At 31.6% G+C, this 23,048-nt stretch overlaps 3 protein-coding genes and 1 non-coding gene across 8 annotated transcripts; 1 reads left to right on the top strand and 3 right to left on the bottom strand.

Moving 5' to 3' along the window:
• Nucleotides 1-4,050: 4,050 nt before the first annotated feature.
• On the bottom strand, nucleotides 4,051-7,492 carry LOC137814923 (putative protein phosphatase 2C 5). Of its 3 annotated transcripts, none has more exons than XM_068617876.2 (8): nucleotides 7,229-7,492; nucleotides 6,457-6,693; nucleotides 5,804-5,975; nucleotides 5,509-5,726; nucleotides 5,323-5,430; nucleotides 5,117-5,242; nucleotides 4,791-5,026; nucleotides 4,051-4,633 (listed from the first exon to the last, which is right to left on the bottom strand). In XM_068617876.2, exons 2-8 carry the CDS (start codon nucleotides 6,664-6,666, stop codon nucleotides 4,414-4,416), a joined length of 1,290 nt encoding a protein of 429 aa, XP_068473977.2. In that variant the 5' UTR covers nucleotides 6,667-6,693; nucleotides 7,229-7,492; the 3' UTR covers nucleotides 4,051-4,413. The 3 variants fall into 3 exon arrangements, with proteins under 3 accessions (XP_068473977.2, XP_068473976.2, XP_068473978.2); XM_068617875.2 differs by having other exon boundaries at nucleotides 6,457-6,719; nucleotides 7,229-7,478; XM_068617877.2 differs by having other exon boundaries at nucleotides 6,457-6,658; nucleotides 7,229-7,426.
• Nucleotides 7,493-8,508: 1,016 nt separating this feature from the next.
• Nucleotides 8,509-14,502, bottom strand: LOC137814922 (kinesin-like protein KIN-14G). Its single transcript, XM_090293869.1, is given in 19 exon segments — nucleotides 8,509-9,155; nucleotides 9,237-9,754; nucleotides 9,901-10,086; nucleotides 10,175-10,338; nucleotides 10,433-10,686; nucleotides 10,786-10,955; nucleotides 10,957-11,226; nucleotides 11,306-11,412; nucleotides 11,578-11,754; nucleotides 11,856-11,951; nucleotides 12,040-12,121; nucleotides 12,211-12,447; nucleotides 12,558-12,635; nucleotides 12,737-12,805; nucleotides 13,035-13,103; nucleotides 13,193-13,438; nucleotides 13,589-13,726; nucleotides 13,831-13,997; nucleotides 14,375-14,502. Coding segments are annotated over 19 exon segments (3,306 nt in total). The 5' UTR covers nucleotides 14,490-14,502; the 3' UTR covers nucleotides 8,509-8,992.
• A 1,773-nt stretch (nucleotides 14,503-16,275) lies between these two features.
• Nucleotides 16,276-16,349, top strand: TRNAT-AGU (transfer RNA threonine (anticodon AGU)). Its single transcript has one exon. It is a non-coding gene; the product is annotated as a tRNA-Thr (tRNA).
• A 1,739-nt stretch (nucleotides 16,350-18,088) lies between these two features.
• DPD1 (Polynucleotidyl transferase, ribonuclease H-like superfamily protein) lies at nucleotides 18,089-21,826 on the bottom strand. 3 transcript variants are annotated; one of them, XM_068617873.2, is made up of 5 exons: nucleotides 21,621-21,826; nucleotides 21,315-21,460; nucleotides 19,919-20,563; nucleotides 18,561-18,766; nucleotides 18,089-18,454 (listed from the first exon to the last, which is right to left on the bottom strand). In XM_068617873.2, the coding sequence occupies exons 3-5, from the start codon at nucleotides 20,488-20,490 to the stop codon at nucleotides 18,237-18,239; spliced, it is 996 nt and encodes a 331-aa protein (XP_068473974.1). In that variant the 5' UTR covers nucleotides 20,491-20,563; nucleotides 21,315-21,460; nucleotides 21,621-21,826; the 3' UTR covers nucleotides 18,089-18,236. The 3 variants fall into 3 exon arrangements, with proteins under 3 accessions (XP_068473974.1, XP_068473972.1, XP_090149992.1); XM_068617871.2 differs by lacking the exon at nucleotides 21,315-21,460; XM_090293866.1 differs by lacking the exons at nucleotides 21,315-21,460; nucleotides 21,621-21,826 and adding an exon at nucleotides 21,461-21,542.
• Nucleotides 21,827-23,048: the final 1,222 nt, after the last annotated feature.

Below are 23,048 nucleotides of genomic sequence, written 5' to 3'. Positions count from 1 at the left end.
ATTTTGTTTGATTAAAAAATTATATCTTAGATAATTTAAAACTAATTAATGTAATAGATCAAACATTTAAGTAAATTTATATCTATATATAAAAGAGATTTCATTCTTTAACTTTATTTATTTATTTATTTATTTTTATATTAATATTTAATTCACGGGAGCACTTGTATTCTCGTTGTATAAATAATAATTTTTTATTTTTTATTATTTTATTAATTTTTTATAAGGTATTAAACTTTATTTGTATATATAGGAAGAAAACTATTGTGAGATGCTTTGGGTTGGTTTACATAAAGAGAAAGTTGTAAGAATCTTGTTTGCGAGTCACCTTTTGCGTTGTGCTAACTTGTAATGTCATTTTGCTTTTGGCTTTGTTCCTAATGTGTTTGCTTTTGTTGTCTTGGTGCTTATTAATTGAATAAAAAAAAAGACTTCAACTTCAATACATAAATTATTTATTTTATTATATTTGTTGTCGCATGAATATAGTAACCGATATTTCAGAGTTTAATAATTGGTCCATAATATAATTTGTCCTACAAGCTCGCGTATTCAAAATAAGATTTTGACAACAGTAACAAATTGTTGTTATTACTTAAAAATATATATTCAACGAAGTAATTTTGTTATTACTTACAAGAATATTGAATATAGTAATTAGATCACAATTAGATAAAGCTTAACTATATTCGTCTCAACTTTTAATATAAAAAACATTATATTTACTTTTGTTTTGATATTTGATACACTATAAATCACAAAATATAAATCAATTTAAAAAAAAAATAATTAGTTGTTTTAATTACTAAATTAGATATCATTTTAATTAAAAAAAAATTAAATTATTTTTTATTATTGTTAAATGATTTTTAAATTAGTATCTAATTAGCTAATAAAGTTTTTTTTATCAAATTTACAATACTTATTATCATTCCTCTTTTATTTGTAGAATTAGTTTATTTATGTTGATGAGCGTTTGAAAGAAATAACAGTAAAATAATTGTCACTAACCACTAATATTTGAAATAAAGAGAGGTGGATACTTAACACAAGAATAATGTTTTTTCACACACAACAAAAATAAATAGGATGTCATACCATCTACTTAATGATATTTTTTCGTTATTTTAATTTTATTTTAGGACATACTTTGTAATTTTCTTTTAATTTCCTAAGTAATTCGCCACATCAATTCTAAAAAAAAATTAAGGTCAACCATGTTATATAGTGAAGGAAATAATTAAAAAAAAACATTTTTATTTTATTTTTAGATTAACGCAAACTACATAACATTAGCAAAACTGTCATTATATGTAGTAAAATGTTTTATAAAATATTTACATGAGTTATAATTTGACTTTTCTTCTTAGACTAAATTGATTAAAAATTGTTTACAAATTTTCAATCTTGACATCAAGTTGATCTTTAAAAGAACTTCGCTTTCATTTCCGACATCTAGAATACAATGTTATCATTCACCAAAAAAGAGTTGTCTACTACTAGTTACACAAAATTTTACAAGACAATTAATATAAAATGCGGGTTTAGGGTTAAAGTAACATGATGCGTAGTAATTTGGTAGCAAATGAGGTAAAGATGAAACACAAATATTGAAGAAGGAACGTTTTATCTTTAAAGTAGACTACACTAAGGTATTTGACTTAGTATCAAAAGTTTTCTATTTTACATATTAGTAAAACTTGGATTTATGGAGAGGTAGATAATATGGATTAGGACATGTATAAACTCCAACTCAGTCTCGTTGTTTCAATTAATGTTTCTATGTAGAAAGCTCTTATGATTAAGAGTATGAAGTGTTTTGAACTAGTATCTTCAGCAAAAATAGACATGAAGTGTTTTGAACTAGTATCTTCAGCAAAAATAGACATGAAGTGTTTTGAACTATGAATGTAGAACTTTTTAGGTGTTATAGGAGTTGCAATGCAAAGAACTTTTTAGGCCAAGATGTTAAAATGTAGAATTCTGTCATTCCCATTTGTTTACCTATGAATTCCAATTGATGTAGTTGAAATAACTCAGAAAATTTATTTTGGAAATCTATTGTATTGAAAATTGGAAAAGGGAGGGAAACTAAATTCTGGCGTAAGTGAGCTTATGATGAATCCTAATTCAGAGCAAAAAGATTCTATTCTATTAGTCCCATTTTATTTTATGATTTTCATATTCGATTTATAAAGTTTGTGATATTCTGCATTTTAAAGATCAAATTCATGTCATAAAAAAATAGTGAAAGTATTTTCAACATAGTGAATTTATATTATAAATTTGGTTTTCTTCGACTTTTAAAATTACTCTAATACATTTAAATTGAAAATATTTCACACTTAAACAAAGAGAACCATATAAACAAATATATTTGTTTTTGTTAAAATAATTTTTTTATTATCAAAGTTTCCTAACAAAGGTGTAATATTTTTTATTAAGTATAAAGTATTTTACTTTTAACTTTTATAGAAAAAATTCGATTACACGAGTTTAAAAAAAATTAAAAAATGTAATATAATAAAATATACCGAGAATTATCACTTTTTATTTAATATTAAATAAATATAATATTTCTCCCTATTATTTATGAATAAAATAAATAGTACATTTTAATAAATTCAAAAAATAATATTTAATCTTTTAGAATAAATTCAAACTCAACTTCAATAATGAAATTATAAACAATAGGTTCGAATTTTAAATCAATGCCAATCTAATTATTATGTTTTGTGTTCTAAATACCGCAATCGAGAGTTGGGCTAAGTATAAATTTTTACTTCAAATTTGGGTTTGAGTTGAGTCCAAATAACACACTCCTCTCTGTTTTTTTTTTTGCATCGCATTTTTTCTCTTCACAGTTTTTTTCTTTTATTTTTTTATATTCTCAAAGTACTCTTTTTATCCTCAAAGTATTATTAAAGTCACCGGTTTCTTTCACTTCATATCCTCAAGGTCACTAAATACAATAGGATATTTTTAATATATATTTAAAAATTATTAATTATAGGAATAATTTTATATATTTTGGAAATCAATTCAGAAACATACAAGTTTTTCAAAATTGTCTTCAGCAGTTAAAACATACAGCCTTTTAAATGTACCATGTTTTCATACATAAGCTAACAATTTAGCAAATGACTAAAACTATGAAAATGGGTTAGTTTAATGGACAGGTCCAACAACTTACAAATAAAATAAAATAAAAAGATTATAGTCTAAATAGAATTAAATTAAATCAATTTTTAAGCTTATGAATAGATTCATTTTATAAAATAATAATTATATCTTTTATAAAAGTTAAATTTTCTATTAATAAAGCAAACAAAAAATGCTTAATTTATATATCAAATTATTATATTTAAAATTCAAATTATTTTAATTAATAACTAAAAATACATTAAATTTGTTACATTTAAAATTATATTTTAAAACTAGTTAAAATGTTTCAATAATAGGTTATAAGACTAAATAAGACCTAGAAATCACAAATCATTTAAAAGTACAATTTTATTAGGAAAGTCGTGAAGTGTTATTAGATCAAACCGCCCGTTTTTAACTATAAAAGAAAATAACTTGAGAAATGTAAACAATCCGTAGCATCAAACTACAATACTGTTAATCGATAGCAAAGTTGTCCACTTGTTCTTCTAAGTCAACAAACTCACCGCTCTTCTAACAAAAGCAAGCACTCTTTTACCAATTTATCCTACTTCATTAGCGTGACAGTCCATTAAACATAAAAAAAAATAAAAAACCATTAAAAGCTTGTTTTAAAAGATATTATAAATATTCTAAAAAATTTATTCTGAAAATTGTATTCCAGAAAATGTTTCAAAATGCATTTCATACGTTTCTAAAGTTCTATTCTGAAAATTCCATTTTAGAAATTTTATTATGGAAATCCCATTCCAGAAATTTCAAAAAAATTGTTTCAAAATTCTAGAGGATCATATAACTCAGAAGTCACTTTTACCAAAAGGTAAAATTGTCATTTTGAAAATTATGGGGTTGCAAGAAGAAAAAACCCACAAGAGTCCCCAGCCATTGGATTTGGAAACATTTGAGATATGTTGTATTTGTATAACACATTTTTGGAAGAGACACATGCATTTGGGCTGTAGCATTGAAGCACTCCCAAAAGAGAGGCAGCCACAAATACAAGCCGTTAGCACATTCCACTAGATTCTTTTATCTACCAGAGACAAGTTGTTTGTTCTGTCAGTCAGTCCAACAGCTGAGCAAAAGCCAGAATCAAACTTACAGCACGCTCCAAAACACCTACTATTCTCAACCCATTTCTTACACATCTACGACAATCACCACCGCAAATGTAAAATCAACCATGCTCACACTGCCAGAGAAAAATTATACTAATATTTACTATGTTACTGTAATACTAGATAATTACTATGCTATAACGGTGGTTCTGCTCGGCCTCTTTCCTTCCATGGCATCTTTCTTCTTCCGACAATTTGTGCAGAGGAATGGGCCTTCCCATGGGTTAGATGCAGGAGAGAAAAAAGGTCCAGAATTCACCGACAAGCTATCACCGGGGGGTTGATCCACTTGGCAAACCGCACAGCGAAAAATACCAGAATTCTTATTAAGCGGAAAATCCTTACCTAGCCTGCATTTTAAGAAAATATGGAATTTAAAAATTGCCCATGCATATACACCCACGTGCCAAGGGAATCAGTTCATTCATTTGTCAGTTAAGTTGATTGCACTTCAAGACATAGCATGCAATCCAGTAATTGTAAAGGCTCCAAAATGGAAGAACTTACCTTTCGGTAAGCATTGCAGAACCCTCTTCAAATAACTCCTCCACAACACCAACTGCAGAAAGCTTATTGGTAGCTTTGTTTACAGAGTTCTCAGTTCTTTTTCCAAAAAATAGAAGCGAAGTTAGCATATTGTGTTTCTTTCTTGGAGTTGGTGGTAGCACAGGGAGGTCCGAAGGAATAATATCTACAACAAGACAGGTTGTATCATCCTTGAGGCCTCTTGACCTTAGAGCTTCCTGTGAAAAAGGAACAAAACAAATAATTTACTAACTATTGGACATCCATTCCTAAAAAGTAATGGAAGAATGCCTGAACTAATCAAACACCTTAACCACTAGTTTTGCAGCAAGCTCAGCAGGTAGACCCCGACATGACTGGGCAGCCATATCAGATGATAAAGCATCCCAAATACCATCAGAGGCTATCACAAGTCTTCCACCAGCATTTGAAAGCTGAGAGATCAATAGATAAAATGTTTACGAACACATAAATAGGTCAGCAAACAAAAGAGATAATAATGAAACTAGCTCACCTTCACTTGCTTAACATGTGGTATTGGCACAATAAATTCTCCCACGTCTGTGTCACCAATTGATCTAGATAGGCACAATCCACCAGGCCAGCAGCGAAGAGGCCCAACCTATAAATATATTTGCAGGCCAAACCTGCTAAGTTTAAGCAATCTTTATTAGAAAGCACAAAGTTGATTGCATCATACCTCGTTGCCTCCAAATACATTGAGTCTTCCTACTTCACCGCCACTGGCAGTCACACGCTCCCTTTCTTCTGCATTCTCTTCCAATCTGTGATCAACTGTCAAGAGAGAAACAACACCTCCCTGAGTATCTAATATGCAGCGTGAATCCCCAACAGATGCGACAGTTATAGTCCATCCATCAACCAAAACAAATGTAGCTGTTGTTCCGGAAGTTTCTCCTGCAGATGAAATTAAAAGATCAGCTTAAGCAAGCACAAAATACCTATGAAGCAAGCAAAGAATATTTTGCATGTACCCTTTTGCTGAAACTCTATGTCAGTCTTCACAAAGCCAACAACCAGTGCGCGAGGAAGGGCCTGAAGCCATGCATCCCTGCTAATATCTTGGGGTATTGCACTCAAAACATTACTTAGCAAGTTTTCCTTTGCAAAAATAGCAGCTGATATCCCGTTATGCCCATCAAAGATCTGCAATCAAGAATTTTTTTATGAATATCGTAACAATGAGGGAATAAATTAACGCTCCATTTTATTAATGAGAAGTGTAAAAATGAGAAACATAATGCGCTTCATTTCCCATTTGAGACCACCTACTAACCCAGAGAAATCACCATTCAGAACCAACTACCAATTCAGTCTTAGGCTCTATTAAGATAAACTTCTCCATAAATACTTATAAAAGAAAACATGAAAAGCAAAATGAATCAAACTTCTTTCATAGGTTAAAATCAATTACGCACTTCAGTATATAGAAAAAATAAAAGAGAAAACTTACATCAAAATAATTTGTATAGGCTGATATTTTGACTTACGAAAAAAAAATTATTTTCTTCTCCTATTAGTGATTACTGATGAAGATCTTAACTAAGGGCATATTCTCATTTCCTAATATTCAAACACTTCCCAAAGTCTAACGCGATGTCAAAAAACCAAGAAGAAAAGATAATACCGCAAAGACAGAAAACGCCGTTGATGCATCCCCCGGAACCCTGAGGCAATCTGTCTTGATCAGAAAGTAATCTTCTCCTTTCTTGGCCAATCCAGCTTGTCCATACTTCACGAAAGGTTTTTCAACTTTTCCATTTCGAATCTCACGGCCAATCAGAGTCCCCAATGGAACCGGCGGTGGCTTCGTCCTCGATAATTCAGTCCTACTCATCTTACCTCAGTTCAGAATTCAACATTTCTGGAACAGCAGTGAATAAAATATACCTAACCGTCCAAATGAATTCGAGGAAAAATCAACAAAAAAAACTCAAAAGACTAGCTGTCATCTACTAGATCTACGTGTAATATATCAATCGACACGATTTATTTATTATCAAAATAAGATCAACGTGTGAAGCAATAAATCCAGAAGAACAGGTGCTGTGAGGCATAATAACGCACATTACCGTGAAACAAACCAGAGCCTAAGCTTCACGCGCACAAAAAAAATGTCTCAGATAAAATATCAAAATCGGATGAAATCAGCACCAGATGACTTAATTGCGAGCCAATGTCTCACCTAATTCGATATTACCGATAATGTAGTTTAAAGAGAAACACGGAATTATTGAAATTCGCCATTGAGCTCAATTTAGGTGAAAAAAACAGGATGAGAAAAGTGTGAAAAACGGTTTACATAAAACATTGAATGAATAGAATCTAAAATTGGAAATGAGAAGGAAAATTAAGTGAGAGATGAAAATGCAGTAGATCGAGGAGCGAGAATGAAGTACATTGCACATCGGCAAAAGCAGGCGCACTAGCGGTTGAATTGCGGAAGCGGTGGAGACGGCATTTTGGAAAGAAGAAAGGTTGAGATGAAATGGCGATAAACCCTAGAGAGGAGAGAGAATGAGCGTGGCAGATGCAGTAGTGACGGAGAAGAAGAGCGCTTTGCTCCGTGACTGTGATTTGATTGGTAGATAGAGAACGCGCAGAAAGGAGTCCTTTTTGGTTTTTGTTACAGCAAGGAATCCTCATAATGACTTTTTTGTCCTAATATTCCTTCTAAATTATAACACACTTAACCAAGGGAAACGGGGTAATCCTGTTTTTTCCATATTTACAACACAACTTCCCTTTCCAAACAATTTTACCAAACTTTTATTACTATATTTTCATCTAACTTAATTATTTTCAATTATATTTTTTCTATTTATTAATTTCAAATTAAAAATATCTTTAAAAACTGGTTACACGAGTATGGTAGGTAAGCATTCGTATTTTTAGTTTCCAAAATTAATAAAACAAAAAAGTGATTCCATTAAGTTGTTTTTTATTAAGTTTAACATAGCATTTACTACACTTTATTTTACTTGACATCTCTGTGTGCCTTTCACTCACTTTTTCTATGAAAATACTATGTTCACACCAAACATGTATCTTCTGATGTTGAACTTTTGCTCCCCAGATAACCTTCAGAAGAACAAGGGACTTTACCATGCAATTTCAATGTTTGAAAATCAAGTAGAATTTGAGGTTGAATTGAAGAAATAAGGAGTAGAGAGTGCAAGCTTATAACAATGTTTTTATTATTTCAATTGGAAAATTTCTTAAGTTTCAAATTGTTTTGGTCCTTCGAAGAAGACGTAGTAGTAGATGTATAAAAAGATATGAGTAGAAACTCGTGTTACGTTACGGTGTGAGATAGTTATAGATTTTTATTATAACCCGAACTTATCCAAATTCAAATTTAATTAGTTATCACATCCTCTACAAACATATATTATTTACAATAATTTAATAATTCAAAATTCTAATTCTAATTTATTATTGAAATCTTTACCTGCTTTGTTTATTAACTTTGTAAACGTAAAATTATTTTACTTTTTCGGCAAGAACACGAATATATATATATATATATATATATAATCAAATGTAAAATAATTATAAAAACGCTAATAATGAATGTAAATAATAGTAAAGAAATATAAAAAATGAAACGGTAAGAGTAAAGTAATACTATAATCTCAAGTAAAAAGTTTCAACATTAAAGTGATATATAATGATAATCTGAAGTGTAAAATAGTAGAAATTGCATATAATAATAGTGTGATTCCAATAAAATAAAAATAGAAAATTAAATTTATAAAATATTACAAAAATAAAAATATTACTACCTATGTGTTCCACTGTACAAGTCTAGTTTTATATACTTCCATACAAGCATACATAATGTAAAAAAACCTCTTTTTTGCTCAATTCCTGGACAAAATTATAGATACAAAAAGAGATAAAAAAAAATTACTAAGCTATTAGTTTTGTTCTCTAAATATACAGCTGCATCAATTTGATCCAGTAAGAGTTGCAACATTTAAATGATTTGTGTGTCAAAGTGGATGACAATAACATAAATCAATTGAACGTGTTTCGAAGATCACTTTGATGTCATAGATATTTAAAGAAGAAGAAAATGAATGTGAAGTATATGTTTATGATAAAAATGTCATCAAAGGCAGTGAAGGAAGGAATGAGAAAAGCCTGAGAAGAACCTATTCTTACTTGGCATTATTCCCAAACCTTCTCCTTACATCAGAGGATGCTGGGAGCTTTCTGCCTTGAGTAACTGGGCTGGGTTGTTTCCTTGATGCCACGGGCACAGGCACCGGCACCGGCACAGCCACAGGCACAGGCGCAGGAATGAATGATGGGATCATACTCCTATTTGCATTTAATATCTTTTCAGAGGCTTCTTATATGCAACTAAAGTAACTGATAACATAAACTGTAACTAAATTTTACCTGGAGTCCGGGTTCTTTATTGATCTGAGATTAGTTTTTTTCTTTGCTTTAATGCCTAATCCACTTGAGATGGTGATTGGTTTGGGTATTTGTGGTGGCCAATGCAAGTCTGATTCAGAAGAATCACTAGTTACTGTACCAATCTCGTGTTCATCTGATTCATCTGTGGTAGTCATGTCAAAACTGGGTCTCCGTAAATCTTCATTTTCTTGGTTGTCCTTTTTGTGCGAGGAGTTGTTGTCTATACATGTTTTAGAAGGCTCTGAGAGAAATGTGGGACTTAACATCGGAGAAGATTGTTTGCTTTCTACTTCCCACTGTCCCACAAGACTATCATCGCTAGTCAAGCTGTCATTTCTGTTCATGGAAATCTTATTATCACCCCAATCTCCAGAAATCGATACTTTGTCATCCTCCTTTCTTTCCCTTGCAGCAGTTGGCCATTGAAGTGAACTGGTAGGCACGTCATGGAGATCTAGGCTTCGTCTTTTCAACGCTGATGCAACATTTTTCGGGTCCTAAAAGATACATCACGACCTTTCAACCAATCTTCAAGTGATATGTTATTGGTATTTTTCCATGAATTAAAAATAATGATCTCATGGTTGCAGATCCTCTGAATTTATCAAATTGCAGGAATTAAGGTAAATAGCATGTTACTTACATCCGGGCTAGTAGAATCATCTTTTGGTAGCTTACGAGAAGCACCACCAATCGAAGTACGATGCAGAGGAGGAGAAGAAGCATATGATTTCAACTTGGGTATTTCATTGCCACTATTATTGACAGGTTGATTAAAATGTTCTGCTTCTCCTTCCTTTCTCGCTAAGGCTGCCTTCAAACTAGCAATCTGACAAATACGATTTCACAAAAAAACTCAAAACACACTGAACATTCAATTTGAAGGTATCGTGATAAAAAAAAGTTAATGCAAGAACCTGTTCTTTAAGCTCTTTCACATCTGAACTGTCTTTATTAACTCGCGCTGCACCGAGTTCAACAGTGGAGACTCGTTCGGCGAACTTGAGTGTGCTGAGTGTTTCTCCAAGAGCGTCAGCCTCCGGACTTATATGAACAAACATGAGAGTCTTTGCTTGCCCTCCTAAGACATATAAAAACACTTCATTATTAGCCAAAACAAAAGGAGAAAAAAACAATGTCGTATGTAGTGAAAGGAATAATAGAAAACACCATACCAAGAGAATCTTGAAGTAGCTGAGTAAGTTTGCTGTTCCTGTAGGGAACATGTGGACTCTTTTGGGCAAGGGAATAAATTACATCTCCCAATGCAGAAAGTGACTTGTTGATATGCTGAGCCTCCTTAAGTCTATCCCCTGTAGCCTCAGTTTTATCAGCCCTCTCACTTCCTGCCAGATCAACAAGATGCATACTACCACGCATAGTGCCTCCTGATGTCAAGTTCTTTCCTTGAACATGAACTGTAAGACAACTGCAATGCAATAATACACCATGAGTAGTTACATGATATAGATCATTTTTCTTTATTAACACAATTCAAAATGTACATATACTAAAGTCTTCTAATTACCTGTGAGAGCGACTACTACGATCATTCATGGCAGTAGAACCAACAGCACGATTCTTATGTCCCAAGTTCATCAAATTTATGACATCAGAGGTGCATGAAACCCGAACAAGGTTAGCGTCTGGAACGTTGATGCCACTAAGGGAACTATTGCGGATATCTAACGTAAGCAGGTGTCAAGAATTATATTAAGCTAAAAGAGAAGCGAGAATTGAACATTGCGTATAGATATAACTCTATTAGTATGTTATCAAAGAAAGGATATCTTTTATTAGCACCATCTGTCGTAAGTAGGTCCCTAACTTGCTCGTTGTAAATCTCAAGCATCTGAACAGAGATTTCATAAGAAATTGTATCTTTCCTTTGGTCAGAGAGATAGAAAAGGTCTCCTAGTGCACGATAGTTGACACCTATGGTCTCCTCGTTAAGGTCATCTGGCCCAGACTGTATCAATACATAGATAAGTTAACTAACAAGGTTGTTTAAATGAGAGGGTGAAAACAAGGTTGTCTGAATCTATTACCATAGTGAATGTTTTTCCTGATCCCGTCTGGCCGTAGGCAAATATGCAGACATTATAACCGTCCAAAACAGAACGAATAAGAGGTTGTGTGTCGGCGAAAACTTCTCCTGTAACCAAATCGTAAATATCAACAATGATGATAAATACAATGAGTAAAAAGGTTCTAAATTGTGGTCACACTCACAATTTCATCAAACTCCTTGATATTGAAGGAAATTACAGAAAAATGTCAAACTGAGAAATAGTTACAAGAGGGAGAAATTATGACCAACCTTGGGTTGAAGCAGGACCAAATGCTCTATTGAAATTAAATGTTTTCTTCCCCTCTTTACCGTTTTTGGAAGGTGTTACGATTGAGATACTTCCCTCTTCCACGTTACCGACAGAGCTATAAAGGCTTGGTTGACCACCCAAGAAAGGTCGAACTCTACAGTATATTCTAATATTTCCTATCAATATGAAATTTTTTATTTACCATCCACTCTCATTTAGAACATGAACAATCAAGGACACAAATTATAGATATAAAGTCTTGATCATTACAATTCACCTTTCAGATCTTGCACTACATTATATAACTTGCGGTTTTCTTCCAGAACTTTATGATATCCCGAAGCAGCAGAGCTTAGGCTGTGTAGCTGCTTGCCTATTAAGGTTAGACAAGTAAATTAGATAATTGATATTTTTTTTGTTAAATATTGACTTAGAGGGATTTGTTTTGCCATTAAACTTACCTAGATTAATGATCTCCTTCTGGTGTTCACTTTGCATAAATTGCATTCCTAATTTTGTTTGATTGACAATGTTTTTCAATTCCTAGAGAAAGTTCTCATCGAATTGGTTATTTTACCTCATTAGTTCTTTAACAAAGTCAACACCATATTCTGGTATATATTGAAAATTACCTGTATGCTTCTATTTTGTTGCTCAACTATATTCTGCTGCTTCAAAATCGAAATTTGGTGGCTTGATTCTTCATGCTCATTGCACATCTTTTCATAACTTTCCTCTTGTTTATTTTGTTCGTTATGTTCATCTTGAATGTCATGCTCAGCTTGTACATCATGCTCAGCTTTTACATCGTGTTCATCTCCTACATCATGTTCATCTTGTACATCTTGCTCATCTTCCTTTTCTTTCACCTTAATAACCATCAGATAAAAAATAAAGCAATTGAAACCGAGATAATGATCAATTTAATAATCTTTTTGCACAACTGTAAGACGAAAGTATTTCTGAATTTGAAGTTTACCCTTTCATTAATAGAAGCAGCTTCTGAAATTGAACATTCAGTTTCAGAAGGTGCTTTATCTTGCTGAGTTGTTTTAGGCTGCCATGATTCACATTTTGAGTTTAGTAAGATGTAAGAAGTTGACATTTTTTTGTGAAGGGGTATAAAATTGAACATTGCTAGAAGAGAGAGACACAAACCATTGCATATCGGACTTGCATGCGATGTTCAAATTCCACCATGACTTTGCTAAGCAAGGATTCCACTGCCTGTTATAGCAAAACATTTCATACCATTAATGAATGTGATATAACATCAAAGAAAAAGAAAAAAAAAACGAGGATAAATTCATTGAACAAAACTGGTTTATGCTATATGCGTATAAGTATCTTTTAAATGTGTTGTAGTTGTTTTTTAAATGGTTAGTTCTTTCTTCTGAATCTAATGTATAGCAGAGCTTGGCGGTCATATATCTATTAAAGAATCATCAGGCCTTACAATGAGAATTTCTTCTGGCTTTTTGTCGGACAAATATTGACGAACTAGTGAATTTAAGGAAAAAGAACCCTGCAGATATCAATTCAAAAAGCTTAGATAGATGATCTTCACCTTCTAAACAAAATAGTAAAATATTACAAACAATAAAGCTTCCTAACTCTTTCGCTTCGATCTTGTCCGGGATCACTCATATAACCATCTCTATCCCCTGATGGCACAGTACACAGAGAGTTCATGTTCATGAATGGTTCTGAGTTTTTCCTCAAAAGTGGTTTCGCAGAGATAGGTGGCCTTGCATTCGCGGCCCCACTAAATTTCCCAGACCCACTTCCTCCTACAAGTTTTCCTGCGGCATAAGACTTTAGCTCTAGAACACAATCCACTACCCTCTCAGAGTTTCCTCCCTGCAAGTACAACAAGGAAGCAAAACCCAAAAAATGGTTAAGGCAAAATAAAAATTACATTGTACTATAATAGTAACAGTGTCAATGATCTTAATGTAGTGAATCTATCCAAGTACTGAACAGAAAGTTTCAAGACTTATTAATAGCCACCTGTTCCAGATCGAAAACTTCAAAGGTAGGAAGTCCCATTTCCTCCACAGCCACAAGAAATTTCTTTACATTTTCTTGGTATTGATATGCAGTTGCTGCATCAGGAATAATACCAGAATCACAAGGTTTTTCAACTACCTGACAACATAGGTCCAAATGTCCAATAAATGTTAAAACAGGATACATACTAAAGATTCCAACGTAAAGTGAAACATCAAACATATATTAACACGATGTAGTACCTTGGACACTGATCCAGGTTGAATTTTGTTAAGAACACTACATAGGATAATCCCACTACGCAGTCCAATCCGGAAGTGTTCTTCAGAAGGCTCAGCTGGCAAGTCTTTCCCTCGAACAACTCCAACTGTCTTCCGTAGCCAACCTGCTGCTTCATACCTTCTCAAGGCTACAACACGAGACATGAAATACCCATGTTACTCTTTCTTGAAGGTTTTCTATGGTTCATAGTAAAAGCATGCACTGAATATCAACATACTTAGCAAACTTAAAAAGCAAAAGATTAAACAAAGTATCTAAGTTTTTTCCATTGCAAGCATGTCTTTCCATCATGTAGGAACAATCAAGATCCTTTATTGAAGCCAAGAGAATAAAACTTTCAACAAAAACAAGTTTCGTTTATTGGTTGAAACTTGAAACCAACATTTTTTTCCAAGAAAAACAATGTCAGTAATGAGTTTCCCGCGCACACACAAAAAAAAAATGAATTGAAAGTGAAAAAATTGAATTGACAAGAAAAGAATGGAGAAAGAGGATTATATATACAAGTTTCTTCAGTTTTTCTGAATGCCAAGTTCACGTCTAAACGACCAGCTTGCTGTTGAAGAATCTCTTCAACCACAGAAGCCAAAGAGAACGTTAAAGGTGGTTCAGTTGCCATAATAAGGCCTCAAGAAATTCATAAGAAAAAAACCGAGCCGATGGTAAATGTTATAAATTTATTAACCCAAAGACTGGTATGGAAAGTTTAGTCTTAAGGAGAATAATAAAAAACTCTTAGCTATGAATGAAAAAAAGTGTAGCTGAATTCTGTAAGGATGAATATATATACAGAGAGCGTAAATCTGAAAAAAGCTTCAAAATGAAAGAAAAGAATGACGGAGAATGTGAAGTTATTGAAGAAAGCAAAGAGAAAGAAAACGGGTTTGAAATTTCTAGTCCTTTCTCTCGCTTTCTCTTGGTTCTCTGCATTTTCTCCCTCTAGTTTCTTGTCTATATTAACGTAGAAAAGCGAACCCCGAACCTAGTTCCGATCTTCCCGCTGTGTCATCACTTATTCCTTTATATTTATTCGGTCATAAAATGCTACAATTTCTTCTTTATCTTTCATTACTCAAATCAGATCAAATATAATTTACCATTATAGTTCACATTATCTACATAAATTGTAAAAAAAAAAAAAGATAAAGTATAAATATAAAATAACTGTTGAATTTTTTTTAATGGACTGAGTGACTTTCACAAACAATTAAATCAATTTCAACTAATCGCTATTTATAGAAGTTTAGCTTAAGAACCTCATTAATCAGAAAACATTGTAATGGAGAAAACATAAGTAATGGAACAAAAATAGACTATAGATAGGAGAAAGTTAGGTCCTTTATTTACATCAACATCTAAGGCAATGTTTAAACCAGATGGAGGAACTTCAATCAACAAGAAACCCTTATCTTGGTGTGCTCCTAAGTTGTAAGTTAAGAGCTTGCAAGGAGTGAAAGTAGAAGTGCAGAAATCCTAAAAAGCATGTGAAAACCACCTAAGTTTTTGCATGGGTAATAATATTAGAGGCTCCCATACATCAAGCAAAGCCTTAATCCATTTACCAATACAATATGTCAAGAGGTTACCAATACAATTCCCATCAACATTTAGAATAGGAATATGTGTCATTTGAGATACTTATCTAGTTTATGTAAAAATGTTTAGGAAAAGAGTTATGGACAGAAAATTATTTCATACTACAAGTGCTAAAATTTGAAATGCTCAAATTAAAAGAAAAAGAAATAATTTTTTACTGAAACGTGATATAATGAATTGAAAAACTTCAAAAAGTTGTAAAATGATGTATTAATTTGAATATATAATTGTTAAAATAATATTTTTCTTAGAAAACAAAAATGGTTGACTAAGTTGTTAGTGTTGAAAAAATAAAGTTCAAAAGTTACTGTTATTTAAATTATTAAATAAAAATATTTCATAAAATATTTATGAATAATACATAAAGTTCATTTTTGGAAAGAAAATATGTGAATGAAGGAATAGTTTTGTACAAGTTATTTGTTTAAAAGCTTTAACTTTTGACATTATAGTTATTTTCTCTAAATTGTTCGATGTTAACGAACATGACAATCTAATATGTGCATTTTATTGTATAACATGGATGAGTTTCTTTAAATAAGATATTGTATTTTAGAAAAATATATACTCGTAATTATTCATTAAATTCAACAATTTAAATTTTAGTATATTTGTACATATTTAATTTTCTAGTAGCAGTATAAACTATTTTTTTATATAAATTCAATTAAAAAAATTATGTAATGTAACATGGTTATTTTTGTAATAAATACTTCAAAATTCACAGTAAAATAATTTACAACATAAAAAAATTATTAATAAAATTTTAATAAAATTTATATTAAAAATAAATAGGCACTATTTCAGATGCTTTCATAGCTCAGTTGGTTAGAGCATCCGTTTAGTAAGCGGGAGGTCTTGAGTTCGACTCTCAATGAAAGCATTCTGGTATTTTTCATTTTATATTGTTTGTTTTTTAATTAATAAAAAATTTAAATACTAAAAATATATTATAAGTATTCAATTAAGATTAAAAAATAATTATCCGTTATTCAAATCATATAAATGTTAATTGTTATAATATTTCTTTTCTAATTTATCCTTTATATATGGTATCATTTAATTCCTTAATAAACTTATGGAATACTGCAATTCATTTGTTATAAATTAGAGATAGAGTGTTTACATATTTTATTATTTTAAAAATATAGAGTTGAATGGAACTATTTAAATGTGTTTTTCATATATATATATATATATATTATTTTACAAAAAAATTTAATTAATTTTTTACTTATTTTCGTATTTATCAACCTTGATTTTTTAAGCAAAGGTAAAACTTGTATTAACATGTACAAAATTTTATTAAGAATATCACTATGACAATTTTTTTTTACTGAATTAGTAATTTTCATATTTAAAATTACTTTTAAAGAAGATGATAACTTATAAATTGATTATTCAAATTCATAAGAGTACGAATGCAAAAGTATTGTATTAACACATGGAGAACTAGTACAACTTTATATGTGGAAGAAATGTTATATAGTGTCATGGACCAAGTCCGATATGATATCAAGAGATCCTGTATAATTGGTTTTAAATAGGAGGAGACAACATTTATTAGTAAATTAAGTCAATAATAAAATCAGATACAAGAAGAAGGGGGATAACACTACTCTTTACAAGAGAAAGAAAACAACTAACAATAGACAAAATAACACAAAAAGCACTTCAACTCATATTTTACATTATATTCGTTATATTTTATGTTCTTACTGACTTAAACCTCCGTGTATTTTTTACAGGTGAAACCCCTCATTTTCTTGGAACCCATGAAGCTTTGAAAGGATATGATCATTGATCATCTCAAAGTTTTAACCGACCTCAACTAAATGTTTTAAGTCTAAGGTTGTCACGACTCTTGTCTAGAATAATAATAGATGTGTGAAGAAATCTCATGCTTAACTAGTTATTATAATTTATATTGATTTCAGGCTTTTTTTTTAATCCAAAACCTTTATAATTTATTTGTTCTATTTTTCTTCTAAGTGTGATATTGAAATTTTATGATCACAAATTCAATTTATCTTTATTGGAGATAATGAATTATTGAACTTGTACCGTGTTCAATGTTTCTTTAACTTTATATTTAACATTTTATGTACTTCTAAACATACAAATAACAAAATTGCTTTCCATTTTTAATAATGACCTAGTATCAAATATTATTTGTATCTTAAATAATTTCAAATAATATCAACATTGATTAATTGACATAATTTAACAGAGTAAAATAATAGATAAAAATGTATTTCACCCTTAAGAAAAGTAAATTCACAGAGTATTTTTTTAATTTTCTTAATACATGAAACCCTTATTCATAAATTTATTTTAAATATTATAATTTCGTATTTTTGGTAAATTCTTTAAAATTCAAATTACCAAATCCTAATCATAGTTTTTTTTTTTTAAAATCATTACATTCTTACCACATCTTTCAAAATCTACAACAATTTTTTTTTATGTAAAAGAAGTTGTAAAACAATTTATCAGGCTTCACCAGGTTTTTCTTCCTACAATCCTGTCCAATGTCCTAAACATGCAGTGTCCTGTTTTACTGGGATGCTTTCCACTAAAACCAAATAAATAATTCTTGCAGTGAAGTAAAAGCCTCAAAACTTGGTACCAATTGGTGAGATTTTATTGATAATGATAACAAGTCAACAATTACAAATTTCTTTTTTCCTTTAAGTACAAATCTAGAGTCCAATTTTTTTGTTACAAAATAATTACTGTCACAACATCAATGCAAAATACAGTCAGAAAACTAGTCTGAAGTTTTCTTCTTCTTGGAGTTGCCAATATCTGATTCTTTGAATGATTTTTTGACAAGAGCAGATAGGGTCAATTTCAGATCACGGGTCAACCTGGGAAGAACCAAGGACAATGTGTTCACATCTACCATGGCCCTGTGAGCTGATCCATCCACTTTAATTCCGTAGAGGTCACGAAGGGCAGGTAGGGAAGTTGAAGAAAGTTTAGTACCTGTTAACACATCAAACAGTTAAGGTTTTCACAGAGAAACAGCAAGTTTTGTGCATACGCTGCATGTGTGCACGTGTATAGAGAAACAAATGGAAGAGAAGGAGACCTCCAGATTTCATTAGCTCACGTGCTAAAGGCAGAGTGTCTAAGAACAACCAATTAGAAGGAATGTTCATAGAATAACGTCGTAATTCGTTCATGATGAAAGGGACATCAAAACAACGAGCATTATGACCAACAAATAACACATGTCCCCCAGGCTTCTCACGACTTCGAACATATTGCAATAAGATAGGAATTAGGTCCTCCATCCTACAAAAAATTTTGCAAAAGCGGAAAAATACTCAATACTTTTCCCTCGTATATTAACTAATGGTGTAAATTGTTTATCCATCCACAATTACAAATAATAGTTCTACCACCTTATCTTCAAGCTTTTGGAAATATGCTACAGTGACAACAAACTTCTCATAAAATCAGACTTAAAAAAGTGAACTTTCCATGATAATTTCCAAAAATGAAAACCCACTCGTTGTATAGATTCTTACCCAGCCATGCGTTTTATCATCAAGGAAAAAAAAAATAAAGTTGACAGTGACACTAACCCCTATATTGTGAACTGTTAAGTGGCCATAAATAACTAAAGGACAATTCTACATCTATGTCAATGATAAAAATCCCCACCAACTGGAGATATGATCATTTACAGTATATTAGTGAAGACAAATCTCATCTTACAAACTGATTTTATAAGGTTGAATTAAGTTTAAACTCATTTCTTAATAGTTAACGTGAAAGATGAATAATATGTATAATCCAATAACCACCCAAGCATCCTTTTTTAACTCCTCAAGTGTTCATGGCTTCATGCTATGGCCGTAAAAAGACTAGGGGGTTAACACAACAAAAAGTACATCTCTCAATTTGAGATGGGAACTCTTGTAACTAAAATGTAAAGTCATGAAAGTAATGAGGAAGAAACAAGAAGAGCAACACAAAAGCTCCTGAGACAGAATATCCCCTTGGCTCCCAAAAGGCCAAAACAAACAATTATATACAAATGACCCTATAATCTCCTGTCTCTACATATACAAACCTCCCATCCATCTCTTTAAACTAGTTTCCCTCCCTCCATTATTATTTCCCATCTGGAACTGTGGTCCAGTTTCTTGGGCCTTCAGCTGTAGACCCAAATGATTAATCAGTTAAAGCCTGTTGTTGGTTCCCAACATTTTGGCTAAATTTACAAGTTCCTTTGGGGGGTGGGAATGGGGGTGGTATTCGCTGAGGTATTGTTTCATCCTTTGGGTGTGAGACTTTCATTTTAGATAGAGACTTTCCCTCTGTTAATTTTTAAAAATTTCAGCATTGCTGCTTGTCTAATCAAATAAAATTTACACATTTAGGAAAGGAATGTTTGATCTACGACCCAAGATATAAAACACTACTAGAGGTTTAGGTTACCTTGGAACATCTGGTTTGTTGACCATCTGAGTAGTAATGCCATGAATATGTGAATTAGGAACTTTGCATTGAGGGTTGATAAGAGTCTGAAAAGTGCTGTTCTCACCACCCTCAAGATCTCGAAATGCAATTTCAATGATCCTTTCTTTCTCTCTGCTAAGCCCTGTGGTCTCGATATCAAAAACGATAATAGTAAATAAACTAGACAAGTCTTTATTCTGGGCAATCTCTTTTTGTATGTCACGGTACTGAATTTCCTGGAATTGATCTAGCTGTGTTTTATTTACATCTACTGTAGCACCTTCTATAATGGTTTCACTCAAGATTTCATGCTTGATACTTTTTGATTTGGTGTTCCCCTTGCCTTCTGTATTTGTAGTTATAGGTCTTGTCCACTTCTTTCTCTGTCCTCCCTGAAGACCATAAATTCTATAACTAAGCGACCTGGTGCTAGAATTGTTTCCACAAGTCGAACTGAAACTGTGGAAAGTTTCTCCCCAGTAATTAGCTAATCTTTGTATTCTACATCTAGGTAGATATAACAATGAAAAAATCATGGAGCCCGTCTTCATTTGAATTCAACTATGACAACTAAAGCAGTTATTTGATCAAGAATTCTTCATTCAATGAGTCAGCAGCTACAACCTGAAAGTAGGAAAACAGAAAAAATGTAAAACACAAGCTAAATAAAACTCTAGAGAGGCATAAACTATCATATAAGTCTGATCTTCTAATGCTAAATCCAGCTAACAGCGTGTCATAAATATATAGTTGGTAGTTACATCTTGCAAAGTTTTGAAGGATTAAGAACGATATCGTATTAAAAAGAAAATATCAGGAATTGGACCAATGGATATATAAAATCGAAGTTCATTTTGAACAAATAATTACATAAAAGCCTAGGCAAAGCAACCACCACATACTAAATGCATAATTACAATAGCACATGGCTTTTTTCACACAGGACAAGCAACAAAATACCACAGAAAAATATAAGATATCATTGCTTAAGAACAAAATAAGTGAACTTCAAAAATGAATTCAGGTGATTTGACAGGGAAAACTCCTGCAGGTTTATCATTATCATCACTTGAATTCATTGACTGAGAAGGATTAAAACTCAGCCTTAAAAAGGAAAGTTCTCCGGTGTCACTTCATAAAACAATAGGCACAATTGTTTGTAACCACACGCAAACTGTGGTAAGGTAACAATCCATTTTATCTTGAGAAATAAGATGGGATGGCTGCAATAGTGTTCAACTCTCTAGCAAAAATTATATCAATTAAACCTGTATTATTCGAAGATACACCAATTAATTTAACAAGGGTTTACGAGACAGAAATCACGATGGATATATTAATTGCATCAACCAGCCCCACACAGCCTTCAACTTACAGATAAAAGCAAACATTAATTTTTTAACCAAATACAACAATATCTGATGCAATCAGACAAAAAAATGGCAAGGCATTTTTTGTGGTTCATAATCTCAAACAGCAACAGACTGGTAGCGGCGCGAATAAGAAGGTACAAAATGGCACCTGTTTGAATAAAAGAAAAAAATGTTTTGGGGAACATTTTGTGAGCAATTGGAAGAAAGATGAACATTTTCGAAAAGGTCGCATAGCATTGGAAAAGATTGAAAAGGTAAAAGAGGGAAGGAAGAAGAAGGATTGAAAGAGTGGGGAAAGAATGAGTTACCTGAAAGAGGGTGTGATTTGAATTGAAGAAGAAAAGCATTTGGAGGATATAAGTAGTTATGTTATCGTGAGAGAAAGAAAAAGAGAGAAAGAAAAAGAGAGAAAAAATGAGAAAAATTGGGACAAGACAGACAGGGAACGTGCTCCGTTCAACAACAACGTAAGTTGCGGATCGCCTATTCTTTCACTCTAACTGCACTCAACTCCTTCCTTTTCATGTTAAATGCTTTTAAACTAATAAATTAAAATGATTTTCATAAATGAAAGAAAATTATTAAAATTAGGTGTAAATTTATTTGCTGATAAAAAAAAAGGTGTAAATTTATTAACTGTGACGTAAATGAAAAAAAATATATATTACTTTTAAATTCTTATTATAAATAAAATCCAAGAGTAACTTTTACTTGACTTGGCCTACTCAAATTTAGACATCACGGATAACGCACAATGGGTTCAATCAATTTAAAGTCCAGATTCACTTCAATAATGCTTCAAATCCTTAAAAGATAAAATTTTATCACGTATAATTAATTGTCTCTACACTGAAACTGAGTTTAAAATATATTTTGTTTTGAATATTTAATATTTCGGTCTTATTTGTAAGCAAATTCAAATACGATAATTCTTTTTGTTTTGGGAATTATAAGCAATGCATGTGTGTATACTTGAAAAATATTTTTGTTCTTATAGGATCTATTGGTAAGAAATCATGTGCGTTTATCCTGGGCATCAAAAAGAGAAAAAGAATAAAGTAAGAATATGCGTTCCTTGAGATACTTATATACGTTGTTGCTTCACAATTCCAACAAATCTGTTTCTACTGCTACTTCAATGTTCCATCCAAATTGGACCCTAAAGATCAACTTCACCCAATTCTATATTTTTCAGCCCATTTTTCAGCAAGGCCTTTTGATTCGGACCATGTTTCTTGGACAAATTCTATCTTAACCTTCATAATTTCTCCCATACATCCAATATTTGTGAAAAATCCATTTTAATTTTTTAAAAATTTAAATAATCCAAAATGAAGTATAAATATAACAACTTGTACTCATCTACCCTCATATTTCCCTTTCGGCCATATACCTTCCTTTCAGTCACAATAATTTCATTTTTATCCGGGTGCAACATTTGAAAAAATAACTTTATTATTTGAGTTTGTGCAAAATAGTTTGTAAAAAAAAAAATCGATGTACTCGACGTTTTTTAATATAATTTTTTTTTAATTTTGTACTCATTTAAATTTTGTGACTTCCTAAAAATAAAAATAAAAAAACATAATCATCTCCCATAAAAATACCAAAAAGTTATTTTAACTACCAACGTTCAAGATCAATCACTACCAATAAGTGATGAAGAAGAAGGCATTTCACTCTTCAATATACTAAAAAATGTATTGTTAGAATTAAAAAGTATGGAAGTGGGTATG

Source organism: Phaseolus vulgaris, chromosome 1 (genome assembly GCF_051622355.1).
Source record: "Phaseolus vulgaris cultivar YP4 chromosome 1, ASM5162235v1, whole genome shotgun sequence".
NCBI classification, from domain to species: Eukaryota; Viridiplantae; Streptophyta; class Magnoliopsida; order Fabales; family Fabaceae; genus Phaseolus; species Phaseolus vulgaris.
Note: the sequence above shows the minus strand (reverse complement) of the source record. Positions and strands in the feature narration are given on the sequence as shown.